The 17494-nt window shown below is 38.7% G+C and overlaps 1 protein-coding gene across 4 annotated transcripts in view; it reads left to right on the top strand.

Moving 5' to 3' along the window:
• Positions 1 to 17494, top strand: part of EXOC6 (exocyst complex component 6) — a 175199-nt gene that overhangs the window by 37535 nt on the left and 120170 nt on the right. For all 4 annotated transcript variants that reach the window (XR_013346701.1, XM_077822563.1, XM_077822564.1 and 1 more), the window contains exons 3-5: positions 277 to 324; positions 411 to 501; positions 1542 to 1587. Coding sequence is in view for 3 of the 4 variants with exons in the window: in XM_077822563.1 (XP_077678689.1) it covers positions 277 to 324; positions 411 to 501; positions 1542 to 1587 (185 nt within the window). In the remaining variant the exon portion in view is untranslated. The remainder of the gene's footprint in view (positions 1 to 276; positions 325 to 410; positions 502 to 1541; positions 1588 to 17494) is intronic.

The following is a 17494-nucleotide window of genomic DNA, read 5'->3' as shown; positions in this document are numbered from 1 at the left end:
ATTGTTTGACAGACCTACAGAAACAAGTAAAGTTCAAAAATCCCAAGTAAATTTGAGAAGTTTGCCACAGAATCTGTTAGAAAGAACTGTCATAAGTAATTGAAGTTAACAAAAGCCCTTTGCAATCAAAAGTTCAAGTTCAAGCTGTAGAGTTAATTTGAATTTGCATTTCTTTGTTCTAAATTTCTCATGAAGCATGATCTAATTACAAGGGTGAGCAGTTACATCAGGGCAATATATGCATATTTGTCTAACAAAGGTGAAATTATTTTTAAGGTCCAAGTTACTGATACCAACCGAAGGCTTCAAGATGCTGGGAAAGAGGTGAGAAAATGGTTTTTAATTGAATATTTGCAGCAAATTAAATTTGTTTGCATAATTTAATTGTAATTTTTTACAAAATATCTAAGGTGATAGCCCAAACAGAGGAAATCATCCGATGTAGAATTCAGCAGAGGAATATTACAACAGTAGTGGAAAAACTGCAGTTGTGTCTTCCAGGTAAGTTACAAATATGTGCAATAGTGACATTTGGCTAAATACAGTAGCCAATGAGATAAGTCATTATACCCAAAACGCAACAGAAGTTTTATTTTTTTTCTCATATTTCAATGTTCTGTAACATGAATTTAGCAGAGGAATTACTAGGATCTTACAAATGTGTCCAAATTTAGATCTCATGATGGTATATTTATTCTATAATAATTGTAATAGGGTAAAGATAAAGCTTTGTTTGAAAACTAACAACGATAGGACATAGATTGTACAAAAAAATTAAGCATGTGTATTTTTATCATACAATAAATATGTTTGCGTTTAAACCTTTGAAGTTGTTGTTTAACATTTATTTTCCTGTGGTTAAAAATTTAAGGGAAAACATTAAAAAGTTTGTGAACGTTATTTGTAGTAGCATCTTTCAACATTGTGCAGTATTGCAATAGTATGTTTTTGAACATCACCATCTTGAGACATTGTTTCGTATATAGTTAGAGAACATTGCATTTCATAGTGTACATCTATAAAGACTGACTTCTGTTTATGACGTTGGCAGATAGGTTTGAACCTTTTTCTTTGTACTGCGTAATCTTTCTGTTGTGACTTGGGATAATGACAGTAGATGGTACTGTTGCCTTTCTATAAACTGTTCCCATTAACTGATCATACATTTGAAATTCCCCACGTTTTTTATGATGTGCTATAAACATAATTGGTTGACAGATATTTAAACAAAAGTTGATGTGATTACACTGAGAAAAGTTTGAAACTACTGTTTCACTTTTAAATTCTTTACTACTTAACTTCTCTTTAATAGTTCACTTTTTTTCTCTTAATCTGCAATCTAGAACCTTATTTTTCACTACTTCTAGTTGGTCTTCCTATTGTAATATGTTACTGAGAAAAGTGTTTAAGTGAAATGAAGACTAAAATAATATACGGTATATATTTTCCATTTTAAAGTATATATTCTTTTTCTTATTAACTTATTAATGTATTTAGTTTGCAATAAGATCTAAATGGGTTAATATTTTTGTTTTATATAGTACTGGAAATGTACAGCAAACTAAAAGAGCAGATGAATGTAAAAAGGTGAGTGAATTTATTTCTATAACTGAAGTGTAACTTTTTCAGTGAATGGGTTCATCTACTTGTCTTTTACAATTATTAACAGACTGATAAAGACTAGTAAGGTCAAGACATAGTGAATCATATAGTCAGGTCTTTTCATCATTCCTTTCCTTTGTTTCAAGTATGCCATTACAAATTAACAGAAGTTACATGAAAAATAACATAATTTTAGGATCTTAATTAAGAAACTTCAGAAAACAGTTTTTACTTAAATAAGCATGAATGCAATGGAAATATAGTTTAGGACATGAAATAGAAACTTTTATTAATACTGTAAAACAATTTAAGGACCAAGAATAAAAGTGATCATTAGGGAGTTCAGTAGAAATAGTGAAATAGTGGTCCCTTTTTGGTTTGTTAATACCCCAGTAATCTATCATAGTACATGAAATTGTATAATTCAATTTCCCATATATCTTCCTTCAGTGACAGAAATTTTGTTAGTCTCTTATTTATTTGAAACAATTAGTGTAATGTGTAAAAATTTTCTCTTTACTGTATGCACAAAAATGTGAACTCTAAAAGACATTCTCTAGATGTCAGAGTTGGATTTGTGTTTGCTGTTTACTACCTATGGGTTAGATCACTGGTTTGCTGTCAGAGTGAGGGCAGCATGTTGTTGCAGTGTCTTTGGAGCAGCCCAGCAGGGAGACTGACTCCTTGAGTCACAGTCTCCTATTCAGTGTTCCCACTGTTCTGGGAAGAGGAAGTAAACTCCCTGGACCTATACTCATTGTAGTTTATGCTCTGTAATGTACAGGTACCACTTTCTGCTGGGTAGAATAGCTGTTGTTCCTGCATGCTGCAAGCGTTGATACAGCACACTTAGTTAAAGTGGTCATGTCCTCTCACTTCCTTGCACTGTTGCACAGGACAGGACAGTCTGGCTTTATAATTGGCAGGGGTGTTAAATTACTGAGTGGAATCGTGGAGGGATCACATGAGTGAGCTACACTGGCAGTTAGTTTTTTAGCAGCATTTTGATTTCAAGTAATCTGTTATTTTTGTAGTTTGACTCCCATTGGTTCTTTGGGGTTGATTGTGTTTTTTACTATTATTGAGAAGTCATCAGTACTCTTCAAAGCTAAAAATAACCTTCAGTCCTCTAAAAATTTAGTGCTATGTCAGCTCCTGTAGAAAAAATGCTACATGGGAAACTGCAAGTCAAGAACTGTGGCATTACAGAGGTATCAGCCCACTAGAGTAGGTGTTAGGACATGTCATCATCATCCCACTAGAAGGAAGGCCGAAGGAGGAGGTCCTCTAATAGCATCAATATCCTCAGAGCTGTATTGAAATCCCATGGAGATCTAGAGCACTGGCTCTCAACCTTTCCAGAATATGGTACCCCTTTCAGGAGTCTGATTTGTCTTGCGTACCCCAAGTTTCACCTCACTTAAAAATGACTTGCTTACAAAATCAGACATAAAAATACAAAAGTGTCACAGCACTCTATTACTGAAAAATTGCTTACTTTCTCATTTTCACCATATAAAATAAATTGATTGGAATAGAATATTTTACTTATATTTCATTGTGATACTTACCATATAATAGTATATAGAGCAGTATAAACAAGTCATTGTTTGTATGAAATTTTAGTTTGTACTGATGTCGCTAGTGCTTTTATGTAGCCTGTTGTAAAACTAGGCAAATATCTAGATGAGATGACATACTCCCTGGAAGACCTCTGTGTACCTCTGGTGGTACATGTTCCCTTGGTTGAGAACCATTGCCTCAGAGCAATCAAGCTGAGAGACAGTATCTTCATGCTACTGCTCAGGCTCCTTTCTTCTTTATAGTATGGCTCTGTTATTAACTGTGTGACGATCGTTTCCTTATGACTTAGTCTTCTCCGGGGGGAGCACAGAGAGGATGGAGTGGTATCCTGTGGAAATTGACATTAATTCTGGTGGTAATTTCCTGTGGCTTGCCAGGCAACAAAGCCATAGAGTGTCTGTACACTAGCCATGTTCCCCTTAATACTGCAATGGTACCACTGGAGGGACTTCCACAGGGTCAGTGGGATGCTGTTGTTGTGGTTCCTCTCCTCTTCCTTCTCTCCAATAATTCTTGTCCCATTGTAATGAGACTTCAATGACTTTATCTTATATCTGCCAAGCAGACATGATGTTGTGTTCTTTAAGTTTTGCTACAGTAGCTGAGTAACAGGGATTAAGTTTGCATAGGCTTCTTAAGTCACAAACTCATGGCATGTACCAGTAATCCAATATACTTACTAATAATTCAGTATATATCACTGCTGAAAGGTTGTACATAGTCCAAGCTAATGCTTACAATTGAATATTAGAAGTTTAAAAACTGACTAAAAAGCTGAACAGTATAAACAGATGGGCACTCAAAAATGACACATTAATAGAAATTCTTGGAAGCCATGAGGCACAGTTTTTTCCCCACAGTGGAGTGTTAAGGTGTATGGGATAGTTTATTTTGAATTCAATTTGCTATTTTTCCATTTACAGGCATCTTTTATAACACACAAAGACATTTCACTGACTTAAAGGCAACATGCTATGGATTTTTTAAAAGTAGATTTGTCTTCTTTTTTTGCCTTTATGATGCGTAAAGGAGGTATGAAGCTTTTTCCCCTGTTTTTTTTTTTTAACCATACAAATATCATGAATGGCGAGTCTGGTCTTGCTTGTTTTTGCAGGAAGAACTTGAGAGTGTCAGAGATGTGTAATGTGAATGTTCATTGAACTGAACCTTAATTGAAAAGATAAGGGTTTTGACTCTTTAACAAAGACTTTTTTTCTCACAAGAGTTTATTGGATATTAACATTAAATTAATGATAACAAAAACAGAAAACTAATAAAAATACTTTTCCTTCTCAATTTCTCAGATTTCCATCTTTTAAAATGTTGTAATTTCATCAGTACCTCAGTTTCCATGAAATCGCAGACAAGACCAGAATTGCTAATGTAAAAAAAACAAGCAGAGAAAAAGGTGTGGCATTTTTTGGTTTTAGGACAAAGTCCTTTCAGGACTTCTTTACATATCGTAAAGAAGCCAAAAGAGCAGAAGCTCATTTACTTCCTTCTGTAGACATCACCTTTTAAGATAATGCAAAGTATGGGTCTGGAATATGTGTTGCTTTACTTTGCCAAAATGAAGGTTCGCAGTGGATTCCAAACAGCCATCTGTTGGTAACAATTTTTGGTCACTGCCAACCCGGACTGGATTTGAACTGGTGACCCAAGGGTGAAAGGCTCTGTATCCCATTTAACTATCTTCTGAGCCATGTATAATGCAAGTTGACAAGAATTATAGTTGTGAGGAGAAATAAATGAGGAGTCTGCTCTAAACAGAAAAGACTGGTTGGAGAATTTTATGGAGGGGTTAAATCTTGGGAGAAAGTGGCTTAAGGGAAGGGGTTTTGGTGCTCCCAGTGTTTTATTACTCACTGTGGGTTTATAGATTTATAAAGAACCTTCCAATTTTTTTTTCTTTTAAAGACTGTTTTAAAGTGACTTAATCATATCATGCTTTTGATTTAACCGTATTGTATCTTATAGCTTGTGGCTGCCTGTATGTGTCTTTGAATAAGGTTACAGATTTTGCTTTAGAAAATGATGGATATACAACTCCAACAGGATTTGTTAGAGAAAGAGATACAAAAGCACTGAGTTTGTTAGTGTACTGTGGGAAGCACTCAATACTACAAGTGCAATAGAAATGCCTGTACAAAATAAATTGATTGCTAAGACTGTTGTTGGACCTTATTTAAGCTACTGTAGGAAACATGGATGGGACTATGATCTTGTGGGTAAAGTTTAGTGCTGAGAGATCGGGGTTCTTTTCCTGGCTTTGTCATTAACTTTCTGCATAACTGTGGGAAAGTCACTTATCCCTTCTGTGCCTCAGTTACCCATACAATACAATGGGAGACAATGGTTCCTTATCTCAAACAGAGTTGAGATTCATATGTTTTACCAAAAGTTTGAGGAAAGGTGCTGTATGAGTGCAGTATATAACCACAGCACAATGGGACCAAATTCCACAGCAGCAACCCCTAAATTCTGTGGCAATGTAAATTTATTCTAATCCCCATTCAGCCCATCCCCATGCAAACAAACGCTCACAGTTGAACTCTATGAAGTGACGTTAAATCCATTGTTGATTATTTTCAGCTCTGACTGGTTTTGAGAATGGGTTCTTTCATTGTGCTTTCTAGATGGTTCAGCTCCAAGTCTCTGTTCCCATGTCATTCTCCAGGTAGCCCAGCTAAGAATTTCCTTTCCCGGTGTGCCCCAGAGAAGGGGGAAGCTGATAGCTGACTACAGTGGCTAATGTCTCTAGTTGAGCAGGTCTCAACTGCTGTGTTGTTTTCTAAACCCCCCGGCTCACCAGCCTGTGCTTGTGGTTCCCCTGGTTGCGAGCTGGACTCCAACTCTGCCTCTCTGATCCACTTTTGCCTAGCTTCATGGAGCAATGCAGCAAGCATGCACTGTAATTCAAATAACTTCTTGTAGGGAAAGCTGGAGAGGAGGAGTCTGATATAGGCATGTCCTGGCAGTGCAAGGAGAGAGGGGGGGAAAGTGTTGGGATTCCTGGTTGCAGCAAAATGGTGAAGTGCTTGGCAAAAATGTTGAGTTTTATGGGATATTGGGAAAATGCTCAAATTGTGAAGAGCATGAGTCTCTATTTAGGATGAATGGGGCAGTTCACAAATCTCAAAGTTTTAGTTTTAGGCACTTTGCAGACACAGGCAAGCATCCCTACAACGGTTTATGCTTGGTTCATGTTTTTCACGTTATCTCTGCAAGAACCAGAAACATTATTTTCAAAATGAAAACTGAGAAGCCAGGACACAATTCTATGGCAATGAGTGAATTCCACAGCATATTATGTGGTTGCAGTATCACCGAATCCTCATAGTACAGTATAGATCATTGTACTACAAGGCCAGTGCTGCTTTAGAAAGGCAAAACATAGGACAAGCAAAGTAATAGCAGGTATCAATAACTTAACTTCCAAGGAAAATGTGGTGGCTCAGTCTTGTTGTAAAAAAAGATACTTTGTGAAGTTTTCAAAATTGATAGATTGATAGTTTCTTAAGATAAATTATTCACAATGGTAAAAGGTTCAAAAAGTAGGTGGCCTTTCATAAAAAAGATGATAGTGGGAGTGAGTAGGGAATGAAATCAGAATTTTCCCCCTCCACAAATGGTATTAAACTTATGGAGTATATTACAGTGAAAAGTTGGTCAACATAGAATACAAATGAGTTTGAGATGTCTGTTCCTATAGAAGGGAAGGGAGTTAAGGGTCTGGTTAAATAACAAGTGGGAAGCATTGAGATGGACCAAAAATAGGCAGGTGTGTTAAGCCAGGTGGTGCTTTCCTATTCTTTCATATTGTGGTTTTTTGGTGGTTTTTTTTTGTATTTGAGGTGACTCAGGTTCAGTCCATGTGAAGAAAATAGATGGAAACGGTTGCTGTCCTAGGAAAACTACAGAAATTGCAAAGTTCCTATTGCAACCACCCTCATGGATTGCTTGAATGGCAATTTTTAAAGGAAGTGCTTTAAATCTAAACGTTTTTAAGCTGTGTAGATAGCTGCAGCGTTTCTCAATGATTGGTCTATGGGCCAGCGCCAGTCCCTGAGATCTCCCTGAAACAGTTTAGGAAGGCAGCAAGCCATTGCCTAGTATTGAAAAGGTTGAGAAACACTGGGCTACAGGGATTCCCTTCTTCACAAAAGTAATGTTGCAGTCAAGATGGTGACTGTTCGACATGAATTTTTTTTTTACTTTTGTAGCTATACCCAGGTCATCTGGCTTTCTTTCTCTGTTAGCACTGATCATTTTTTAAACCAGTTTGTATGAACACATTGAATATGAAATTCTGCTTGTGTGAGGCTGTTCTTTTAATTAGCATGTGTTATTTATATAGCACCAACAGCAAATTAGGTGTTTTTCAGACTAGTATGAGGACAGGACATACAAAGAGCTTACAATCTAAATAGGCAATATACACTGAGTCAGGAAAAGGAAAGGAGAGTAGTGCCAAGTAAGTTTCTTTGTGAGATATTGTTTCAAAATTTGAATCAAGCCTTCTGGAGTTGTGTTAAAAACAAAATCCACAAAACACCAAACAAAAACGTGTGATATGTATCTTCAGAGGTAATGTTTAAAACAGTTTAAATATTATATGCTGATAACATTATATTTTCTCACTGCCATTGTTTATGGTATGTTTAACTTAACTCAGAAGTCTTGACAGTCTAATTGGTTTTTTTAATGATGCAATTTTGGCACTTAAACAATAAAAGAGGCTTAGGTGATTTCAAGCCAATGGTAACCGAGAATGTGTGTTGTAGATATCTTAAAGTAGCAACTTTCCAGATGACGCCCCTCCCCCCCAAACTTTTGTAAGTCTGGTTTTCCATATTGCTTGCTTCTGTTTGTGTATTCTCATAGTTGCTTTACATGCCTCCTAACCCTTTGTCAGATTTATTCTGGAGGTTTCAGAAAATTACTTAGTTTTAGGAAATTAAGGATGAAGTACTAAATCTCCATCGTTTATATGATTTTACACTGATTCTACTCCAGCCACCTCTCCTTATATATTGAGCGATCTCTATATATGAGAGAAAAAATTGCTCAAAAAACAAAGTTTAAAAAAATGTTTTTGTTTGAAGGATGAATTAATAAGTGCATGTCTTTGCCAATCCACACTGTGCCTTGGCCATAATAACCTGTACTTCTGTATCAGTGCTCTTCTGTCCAAAGTTCTAGCATGCTTCATGGTTAAGGATTGTTCACCTTCCTTTCTGTAGCCAATCAGGTTTCTAAAGAGTTTGTTATGGTTATGTTCTGACTTGTGAGTCCCTTTAGAGGAAACCACAGAATTTGTATCTCCTTGCTCCAGTCAGCAGGGACTAATCTTCCCACCATGACCCACTGTGCTCATCTTGCCCCGACCCCTGCCTCGCTCCAGCTGGGGACCAATACTTCCCCCTCACCATGCCCAGCTGTCAGGGTGGATAAAAATCAATGACTTAAAAAAAATAATCAAAAAATTGGATTTTTTAAATTTAAATTGGATTTTAAGGGAAAAAACTATCTAAAGATGGTTTTAATTAAGATACATTATATCATGGAATAGGGATTCTAATTCTATAGTATGAGACAATATATTCATGTAATGTTTAAGAAAAGTTTTGTAAATGAGTTCTAATAGTTCATGGATTAGGCACCCAATCTTATGGGGTTCCACAGGCTTCTGTATAGATTATTTAGGTTAATTTTTCTATCTACCCAATGGGACTCAGTGCTCAGTCTAGAAGATACCATCATAGATGCTTATTTTTGCAGTTCTCAAACTGTGGATTTGTGTCTCCAGAGGTAACATGATTGTTAACAGCAAAAATGTTTTTAAATAAATAAATAATCTATAGAGGTGAGAAATAACAGACCTCAACTCTATTGTCCCTCTGCAAATTTGTGTACACAGGGTCAACCCCTTACCTCTCTTTAAAAGTGAAAAGTTTCAAAAAGTTCAATGAATAGAAGATTGTTGGGGGCAGAATAGATCTGGACAAGGAGAAGAAGTCTGGAGATAAATGTGAGAAGTGAGGGACATATGCTTTTTTGTTAAAATATTATGTTTGCTGTTGAAGAAAAAAATCCAGAATACTTAACGTTGTTGTTTTAGTTAAGTAAATAATTTAAATGTCTGTCTGGTTGTGTTCTGCTCATAATACAGCCTGGCAAGAAAATCCTCCAAATATTAATGATTAACCTCTTGAATTGAAGATGGTTCACCACTTCATAAATATCTGCTTCAGTTATCTTGGATAAATGAAATAACCAAACAATCATTCATTTTCTGATATAGCTGTAAAACTCATCTGAAAAGTTTTCAAAATAAATCACGGTTTAATAATGTATAGTGTGTACCTTCTAAAAATGAAACCTACATCTATCTCTGAGTTGTGAAGAATATGTATTAAGGTTATAACAACCAACAAGAATGCACGTTTATGTAGAAACCCACGATTAAATCAAGTCTTCCTAACTAGTGATTTAAGTCATGATTTAAACCAAATCCACCCTGCCCGCTGTGCTCTTGCCCCGGCCTCTTCATTCCCCAGGGGGGCCCACAAATATGTTTGGCGCTGGGCCCACAAAAAGTTAATCTGGCCCTGGGGGGAGCCAGGCCGGCCCACTCTGGGGTGGGGATCGCGGGGCCTGGCCTGCTCTGGGGCGGAGCACAGCCCCTGTGGGTCCGCGAGGTGGGCCAGGCTTGTCCCCCTAAGCTGGGATCCTTCATGGAGCAGGGCTGTGGCAAGACCAGATAGGAGCTGTAGGCGGGTGCTAGGGGGATGGAGCAGGACTCCTTGCCCAAAGCCTGAGGGTACCTGGGTACCTGCCGCTGCCTCCCTGTGTGCCCCCCGCAGCCTTCCCGCTTGTGTCCCAGCTCCCCATAGCGAGCAGCCTCGGAGACCCCGCCTGCACCCCTTATTCTACATTTGGCCCAGGACATTTTTAAATTTCTTGGGGCAGTTTACCCATCTCAGGATTTCTATGGGAAGTGCTCACCTGGAGCCACAGCTGGTCAATGCAGAGAAAAGCTGGCACCATGACGCATTATAGATACCAAACATGGAAACCTCCCCCTCTGGGTACCCATAATATATGTGTGTGTTTGTGTGTGTATGTGACTTCATTTTCCTCTTTGCGCACAACCATTACTCGTTCTGACAGGCTGTTTATAATGCTAAGTTGACTAGTTTTCAGAGGTTGTCGTCTGAGGCTAACTATTTTTTTGACAGGTTTCAGAGTAGCAGCCGTGTTAGTCTGTATCTGCAAAAAGAACAGGAGTACTTGTGACACCTTAGAGACTAACACATTTATTTGAGCATAAGCTTTCGTGAGCTACATCCGATGAAGTGAGCTGTAGCTCACGAAAGCTTATGCTCAAATAAATTTGTTAGTCTCTAAGGTGGCACAAATACTCCTTTTCTATTTTTGTTGAGCTGTTTCAGTTCGAAGGCTCTGGCAAGTGTTGCTGCATCATTTCACTAATACTTTGTGTCAATTGTGTGTGTATGTTAAGTATTTGAGTGTATATGGTTATGTGCGAATATGTGTGTGTAGGTTGTTGAAGTTTGTCATATTGATATTGTTATTGCCACTTTGTACCGTAGTGAAGCAGTATGAGGAGAGGGGAAAGGAAAGGGACAGGGAGGGGGGGCACAAGGTGGAAGTTTCGTCTAGGGCGCAAAATATCCTTGCACCTGCCCTGGTTACTCCCCCTTAACAGGACATTGTCAACTTGAATTTTTTGAAGCTGATTAAATGTTTAAAAAATTTCAAACAGATTTTTTGAGTGTTTAGGGCCTTTTCGTAATGCAGGGCATGGCTTTTTACCACTCTGTTAGCTTTTTGTGCCCATTCAGAAGTGAGCATGTCTTCCAGGAGAAAAGGTTTGGTAAGAGGTGAAGGAAATGCTAGAGGTTTGGGTTCCCCAAGACTGATGTGATGTATGCGTCTTTGCCTTAAGTATCTCATGCAGTACCTCAGTGTTTGTACCCTGCATTGCCTCCTTTATGATCACAATAACTTCTTTGGATTACTTCCCCCCTCCCCTCCAAGGAACTAAATAGAGATTACTAGCCTACAGATGGCTCTGAATCCCCACCATTACTATGTAACTTTTTTGACTTGGTTGAGAGACCAATCCCTCCTTCCCGAGGAAGATGGCTTAAGCTTTCGAGTTCTCTCAAAAGACCTACACCCCTCATCTGTTCCCCTCTTCCTCATCTGTCCCCTGCAAGTCTGAGGGCACTGATACCTATGGTCTTGAGTCCTACAGATCTCAATGAGTAGCTCATCATTTTCGTTCCTAGAAAAGCCCAGGGTCTCAGCTCTTTTACATGTCTGGGCTAGCCAACACTCTCAGAAAAAAGGGGAAAGTTTCTGAGAAAGAAAGTTCAAATCACTTTTATCCACAAAGGAATGTTTGTCATTGCAAATGTTTCTCTAATTTATTCGTGGAGGAAAGAGAACTCTCTTACTATGCTTTGGATCATTCTGAATCGAGTCATGTAGAATATAAACATCCTATACACTGTTCCCCTCACTATCTCATCCTTCTCTTGAGGGGCCATCTGTGTCCAGGAAGGCAAGCATGGTCTCCTGACTTATGCAGGCCACCTGCATGTTGGGTTGCTTCTCCCCCGAGAGTCTCCTTTCCCAGCTGCTTTCTCTCCTGAATGTGATGATTTGGGGAATTTGTACAACTTATGAATTCTGTGTGAGACTGAGCTTTTGCTTTGTATTTATCTGTACCAGAGCTCATAATCTGTGACCTGCAAACTTTTTACTGTAGCTGATGCAGCTTCTCCTGCTACAGTATAGATCAGGGGTCTCAAACTCAAATGACAACAAGGGCCACATGAGGACTAGTACATTGGCCTGAGGGCCGCACCACTGACACCCACCCCCGGCTACCCTGGCCCCACCCCCACTCCACCGCTTCCATGAGGCCCCGCCCTGCCTCTTCCCACCCCTTCCCTGCCCCCATTCCAACCCCTTCCCTGAAATCCCCACCCCAACTCAGTCCCCTCCCTGCCCCCAGGGGAAGCGGGAGGGTGCAGGGTGCGTCAGGGGGCTAAGGGCAGGGAGTTGGGGTGTGTGGTGCGTCAGGGAGCTCAGGGCAGGGGGTCGGGGGTCAGGGTGGGGCAGGGGGTCAGGGTGCAGCAGGGGGCTCAGGGCAGGGGGTTGGGGTGCAGGAGGGGTGAGGCCGGGGCTTAGGGCATGGGATCGGGGTGCAGGAGGGGTGTGGGGTGCAGCAGGGGGCTCAGGGCAGGGGGTTTGGCTGCAGGAGGGGTTTGGAGGGCAGGTCCGGCCCGGTGCGTACCGGGGACAGGACAGACTCCCTCCCTGCCTACCCTACCCCTGCGCCGCTCCGGAAAGTGGCTGGTACCTGGAGGAGAGGGGACACAGGGGTCTGTGTGTTGCCCTGGCTGTGCCTCCAGGCACCGGCCCCGAAGCTCTCATTGGCTGTGGTTCCCCATTCCCGGTGAACGCTCTAGGTAAATGCTGGGGGGGCCGCGGCAAGCTGGCAGGCTGCAGAAAATAATCCGGTGGGCCATGTGTTTGAGACCCCGGTATAGAACAACTCCAGGAAGTCCGGGCTTGGATCTGCTGAAGTCAGTGGCGATTGCCCTGATGCTATACTGGGGTTTTCTCCTCCCTACTCCCATGGAGGAAAAACACACCACCAGCATCTCTTTCTGAAGTGCAGTGGGAGAAAAATTTGGTTTTCCCCCAAACATTACACTATTTGTAGTCCTTTCAATTCCTGCTTGAGATGTTGCGTCCTCTGATCTAATTGTATTTTGTTAGAAATGGCAGTTTTACTTTAAAAAAAATACTGTTGTCCTGCCCTGTTGCATAATGTGTGTATGCACTGGGGGGCGGTGCACACAGAGTGATTTGATACAGATACAAAAATCTTCTAAGTGCCACTTTGGGCACATTCCATACCAATAATGCTAGTATCCCCAGCCTATATAATTCTAATTTATACATTGAAAAATATACTTTTTATTTTTTGTAACTGTCTTTAGGTTTTATAGCTTAATGTTCAATGCTTGCTTTGTTTTTCCTCCTACAGTTTCATCAGTAGCCCGCTCTAGGTAATGGAATCAATAAATAATACTGGTGCCAGCTTTTACTTCCTATGTAATTGTTTATGCTGTACAAAAATAACACCTATTCTAGAGATAAACATTTACTAATTAAATAAAAAGTATTGAGCTACACTCTTATTCTGCAAAAAGAATGCTGTCGGACCCTGCGTGGTATGAATTTAATTAGAGAAGAGAAAATAATTATTTTATTATAATTTCCTTATAAAGTAAGGATATTGTATACTTGTAAATTTGAAACACATGTTAATACTGCAGCTATCTCTTTCTCTGTCTATAGCATCTTTTACAACCCTTACTTTTTAAAGTTTCAGACAAGTAAAGAGTAAACGCACTAATGAGCTTTTAAAAGTTCAGCTGTATTCCTCTTCTCTGGCTTATATTTTCAGTGGCTCTAGGTTAGGTTCCCATGTTAGTTATTTAGATTCCTTTTGATTTTCCAAGAAATCACTATACTGCTGGAGAATTTAATTTGATTTCTATAAATTTCTCTGAGTTAGACAGGATATGAAAGAACAAAGAATATTCTCTTCTCATTCAGTCTTTTTACAGTAGTATATATAGCATTCTTCTCTGAGTGGCACACATATGTCAGAGAAGAGCATTATTTTTTCCTTTTTGTAGATTAAGTCCTGTGGCTAATTAAATCGTATCTATCTATCTATCTATCTATCTATCTATCTATCTATCTATCTATCTATCTATCTATCTATCTATCTATCTATCTATCTATCTATCTAAATTAGCAGCAGCAGGTTTTGGGAGATGGCTGCAATTAACTCAGCCTTAAATCCATGGTCAGAAAGCTCAGTTGCGAAGAGTTTCTTGCTGAAGTACTCTATGAAAAAAGCAGATCTCCTTCAGTGAGATCCGGTAACCTCAGATTCAATTTTCTTGCTCTGTCCCCCATGTCTTCCAATTTTTTCCTGGATTCTCTAGCAATTTTACTTGATTTTACTGGTTTGAGCTTAAGCCGGGGCACTGGAACAATTTCTGTAGTGGGAGTACTGATATCTGTTGAACCAGACTGTAAACCTTGTATATAATGGAAACCACTTCAAGCCAGGAGGTGCGTCAGCAACCTCAGCACCTCTATTTCCAGCACCTATGGCTTGAGATGAAGATTCTGTGTCTTCAGTGCCCTCAGTTTGGCACTCCACCTATGAATTTCTTTCTTGGAACTCCTCCGTGCCATTTTTAGTATCATTTATTGTTTTATGTGCAGAAGTAATTTAGTCAGCAAGGAGATTTATGCCCTTCTGAACTTTCTTTAGAAAAGTGCAGCTTCTGTGTTTCCCAAGTAGGCCTCCCTACTCTATGGACGGGGCTTGGACAACCTGTAAGGGGCCAATTCAGTATCAGAACAAGATAGTGAACTCAGATATAAATAATTTTTATCTTTTTGTTTTCCCACCAAATCTGCTTCCTTACATTATTAGAAGTTTTTGTATTTTGGAGGTGTCAGTGGGGATCAAATCAATCCTATTGATGGATTTCTGGTCCTGATGGGAAGATTTATCAGCCCTCTTCTGTCTTATGTCAGATGACTTCTATTGCTACTTCACATTTTTATATCCTCATAGTTTCAAAATTTGGGTATTAGTAAAGTTACTCTTGCAAGACTTGCTCAGAGGAGGTAGTAACAATTCATGTCTATATCTTAAAAGGAGGAATTTTTAAAATGTTTAAATTTTTGCTTAACTCATTTATATTAGCCCCTTCAGTTTGTACATTTCATTACATTTGCTGAGAACTAATAATGTTTATGACAAAGTTCCTGTGTCCCATTATACATAAATAATATTTTCTAGATTAAAAATTAAAATAAATCACACCATGAAATGATATGCAAAACTCTGTAGCTTAAATCCTAACCTGCTGGTGACCTTCGAATTATGTCTTCAATTCTTTATCAGAACAGATGTTAAAGGGGCAAGGTCCTGTGTGTGTGTATGCATAGAGAGAGAGAGAGAGATAGCGCGCACGCACTCAGGACCGTATATATATAATTAGTAAGCAATTCTAGAATGGATTGAAAATGGATTATGTTAATTTTGATCTTAGAGACAGGTCAAAACCTTCCAGATGAACTAACTGTGCTCTGATAAGCTGATTTGTATAATTTAAATAAAAACCTTTTATATGATTTTGATGCTATTATAGACTTATTCCTTCTTAGAAGTCTCACCATGTGGCCCTCTTGGACATTATTTTAAAAAACAAAAAACCACACACACACAAACCCTTTGTATTGAAAACATTCTACTTGCTTTATATAAAATAAACAGAAGGCAAATATACAATAAAGCAAAGACTCCTAATTTACACTTGAAACCACTTTGTTTGCAGTCTACTGAAAGCAGTTGTGTTCTTGGAGAAAGAACAATTTTTTCCCCCATCCTTTGTCTATACTGAATTCAACCATCTTGAGTTGAGAGAATTTAGAGCTGAACTGGTTTTTGCTCATGAATTTACAAAAGTTTTCGTACTATTATTTTGAAGTAACATTTAAAATTACTATAATTGAAAGAGACTTTTTTTCGAGTTTTACTTTGTACATTTGAAATAACTGTGTGTATTTTAAATTTTCCATAATGTAGTCAGTCTGTCAGTTCCCTTATTGATTGTATGGGGCTTATAAGGAGAAAGACAAGCTAAAGCTACATCTCAAACAACTAAAATTGAACTAAAGGGGTTATCTTGCATGTACGCTAAGAAAAAGATTGCATTTAGAAAACATGTATTAACTAAGCGTGACCTAAACTTGACCCCTTTTCCTTCTTGACTAGGAAGTTTCTGTACCACTTACTCTTGAATTACAGAAGTCAGGATTCAGCCCAAAATAAATGTTTTTTAAATTTATGTTTAAATGGCTTCCATGCTGAGTGGTTGGCAACATTTTTGTTGTCAGAACAATTTATTATCATACCTGCTAATATAGTAGGCTGTCTCATATCGTATATTTTGTATGTTTCCTATGGCTCTCGATAACTTTAAAATCCTGCCGTGGGTTTTAAGAGTTCATGGTGTTTATAAGTCTTTCTGTTTCCTGCTTTCTCAAAGCTCTGCAGTCTGTTTGAGAGTTATTCTGTTTTTGTTGTGATTAATTTTTTGTGGGGTAAAATTTTCAGAGGTGCCCAAGTCCCATTTTGAAAAGTGACTTAGGCATTTAGGGGCCAGTGTCACTTTTTGAAATGAGACTTAGGTTGCCAAGTCACTTAGGCACTTTTGAAATTTTACCCAGAGCCAAACAACCCACAAGTGTGTTGAACAAATAAGAGTCTTGGCCCTGAAGAGCTTGCAGTCTGTGTGAGAGCTGAGAAGAAAGATTATTAAATGAAAAATGTTAAATTCCCCACAAAATTAACATTTTTACAATGATCTCCCTCTGAAGATGAAAAATGTTCATGGTATTTCTCCTCTATAAGAGCATGTTGCCATGTATAGTTGATATTTGAACATTTAACAACCCTCTGTGTCAAACTTATTTGAGTTTTGTTTTCTTTGATTTTGCACTATCCTACAAGGGTATTGAAGAATTTAAATGTGGGAAGAGTTTTCGCATTTTTACCTGAGGGGCAAGAGATAAAGAATGCAGTTAAAAATATATTAAAAACTGGCCAACTGGAGACCTAGGGTTCAGTTCATTGCGACGTTCAGTTCCTTGGCATGTTCTGTAGAGGAACATGGATTTGATGTGTTACACAGGTATCATGCTCAACCCCTCGAGGAGGGGAGTGTCTTGTGGTGTTCAACAGGAACCTCTCTGTCCAAGTAAGGAGCAGGGCTTACAGTTTGCAAAGTATACATGGCTGTGGGGGTGAATGGAAAGTATGGGGCAACTTCTTGGGTTCTAATGAGAACACACTGGAAACTTTTTGAAAAGAGAGAGAGGTTCTGATAATTAGCACTTAGTGCTTTATGTGTTCAGAATGTTGTACAAAATAAAATGAAATGAACAAAGCCATCTATTTCTAATCTAAAAGGCGTACACAGCATGTTGCATCTGAGGGGTTTCTATTGTTTCCTTAATTTAGTACCACGTTATGCAGGGGTATTTTTTTTTTTGACTACTTGGCATTCTTTATTTTGCATCTCTGTCTCTGTATATTAGATCTCCACAGATTATAGGCTCTTAATGTAATGAAGAATTTGGATAGATAGCATGGAATTGCTTGAGTTTT

This window comes from Eretmochelys imbricata, chromosome 7 (assembly GCF_965152235.1).
Source record: "Eretmochelys imbricata isolate rEreImb1 chromosome 7, rEreImb1.hap1, whole genome shotgun sequence".
Lineage (NCBI taxonomy): Eukaryota > Metazoa > Chordata > Testudines > Cheloniidae > Eretmochelys > Eretmochelys imbricata.
Note: the sequence above shows the minus strand (reverse complement) of the source record. Positions and strands in the feature narration are given on the sequence as shown.